The sequence below is a fragment of the Corylus avellana genome, chromosome ca5 (assembly GCF_901000735.1).
Source record: "Corylus avellana chromosome ca5, CavTom2PMs-1.0".
Taxonomy (NCBI): Eukaryota; Viridiplantae; Streptophyta; class Magnoliopsida; order Fagales; family Betulaceae; genus Corylus; species Corylus avellana.
In genome coordinates, this window is record NC_081545.1 from 21,384,148 (window position 1) to 21,385,615 (window position 1,468).

Sequence of the window (1,468 nt, forward strand, 5' to 3'; positions counted from 1 at the left end):
TTGAGCGGCTTGAAAATGTTACCTATTAAAAATGTGACATGTTACCAATCCAACCAATAAAAAAATTTCATCCTAGAATGTTTTTTCTTCACTTTTGAAGAGACATTTCTTTAAAAATGAAAAGACAATTTTTTGCTCAAAACTTAGGGAAGCAATACAAAAGCTGTTGCATGTGACTTGTTGTGTTTTTATTGATTTTTCCTATATTTAAGGAAGGGAAGAGATTATAAAAAAGTTACTGCTAGTGCTCTGAATTGAGTGATTCCGCTCACTCATTTTGTTTCTCCCCTTTTTTCATGCAACAAGGAAGCGAGTTAGGAGGTTAGAGACCCTAGTAAAGGGGATCATGGTTAGTGCATTTTATTTTTTTAATTGTAAGTGTCCGGAGGCACAAAGAACATTTTGAACATTCTCTCTCTCTCTCTCTCTCTCTCTCTCTCTCTCTCTCCACTATTTGTTCAACAGAAATTTGTAACGTCTCCAAATTTTATTCAACAAGAGAAGAGGCAGCAAACGGTAAACCAAATTCAGAAAAAGAGAGACATTTGAAGCCAAAGAAAATGAATTTCTAACGGCTCCTTTTGGATGCATATATCACACAATCCCAACTATCTATAAATACCCGCATTCGCATCTTCCCTACCAAAACCATAAACAGAGTAGCTCACAAAAACCGTAGCAAAAGATATCCAAAAATGAAGGTGGGTGTAGTTATTGCTGCCATGGCGATGCTAGTAATGGTGCTTTTTGCGGCAATGCTAGGGGAGGCAGCCATCAATTGCTCACAAGTGCACTCGTACCTCGTCCCCTGCATATCTTATCTAACAAATGGGAGTGATTACCCAACAGACAGATGCTGTAGTGGGTTGAGGAATCTACAAGCGATGGCGAAGACATCTGCTGACCGACGAGCAACTTGTTATTGCCTGAAGCAAAATGCAAGTCAGTACCCGAACATAAGGGATGATACAGCCTCCGCGCTCCTGGCTATATGTGGTATCGAAACAAGGTTCCCCATCTCTAGGGACGTCGACTGCAACGAGTGAGTTCTTGACTAATTTCCCTTCAATTTACTAACCCTTTTTTTTTTTTCTTTTTCTTTTTTCTCGTTTCCAAAGCTTTGGAAAAGTTCATTTACTCAGGGAAGTATTAGTGTTTTTGCTATCATAGCCTTAGACTTTTAATTTTTGCAATGTTGGTATCTAAAAAATGAGTAATGATAGACAGCACCCTTATGTCTCCCTTGATCCAATGGTAATTTTAAAAATCACATCAATTTTAGGTGGGCACAAGGGTGACATCTATCATTATTCTCAAAAAATTCCTCCTTTTAATTCCGAGTCATGCTAACTGACATCCTCATGTTCTCCTTATGTTCTTCCAAATTAATGTGACTTTTAAAAGTACCATTAAATTTGTGATAGATCAATTTTGGGAGGACACATGGAAGACATGGGTCTTCTTTTTA

The 1,468-nt window shown here is 37.9% G+C and overlaps 1 protein-coding gene across 1 annotated transcript; it reads left to right on the forward strand.

Annotated features, from left to right (window-relative positions):
• The first annotated feature begins 695 nt into the window (after positions 1-695).
• LOC132181937 (non-specific lipid-transfer protein A-like) lies at positions 696-1,046 on the forward strand. The gene has a single exon (XM_059595159.1). It carries the CDS (start codon positions 696-698, stop codon positions 1,044-1,046), a length of 351 nt encoding a protein of 116 aa, XP_059451142.1.
• The last annotated feature ends 422 nt before the right edge of the window (positions 1,047-1,468 follow it).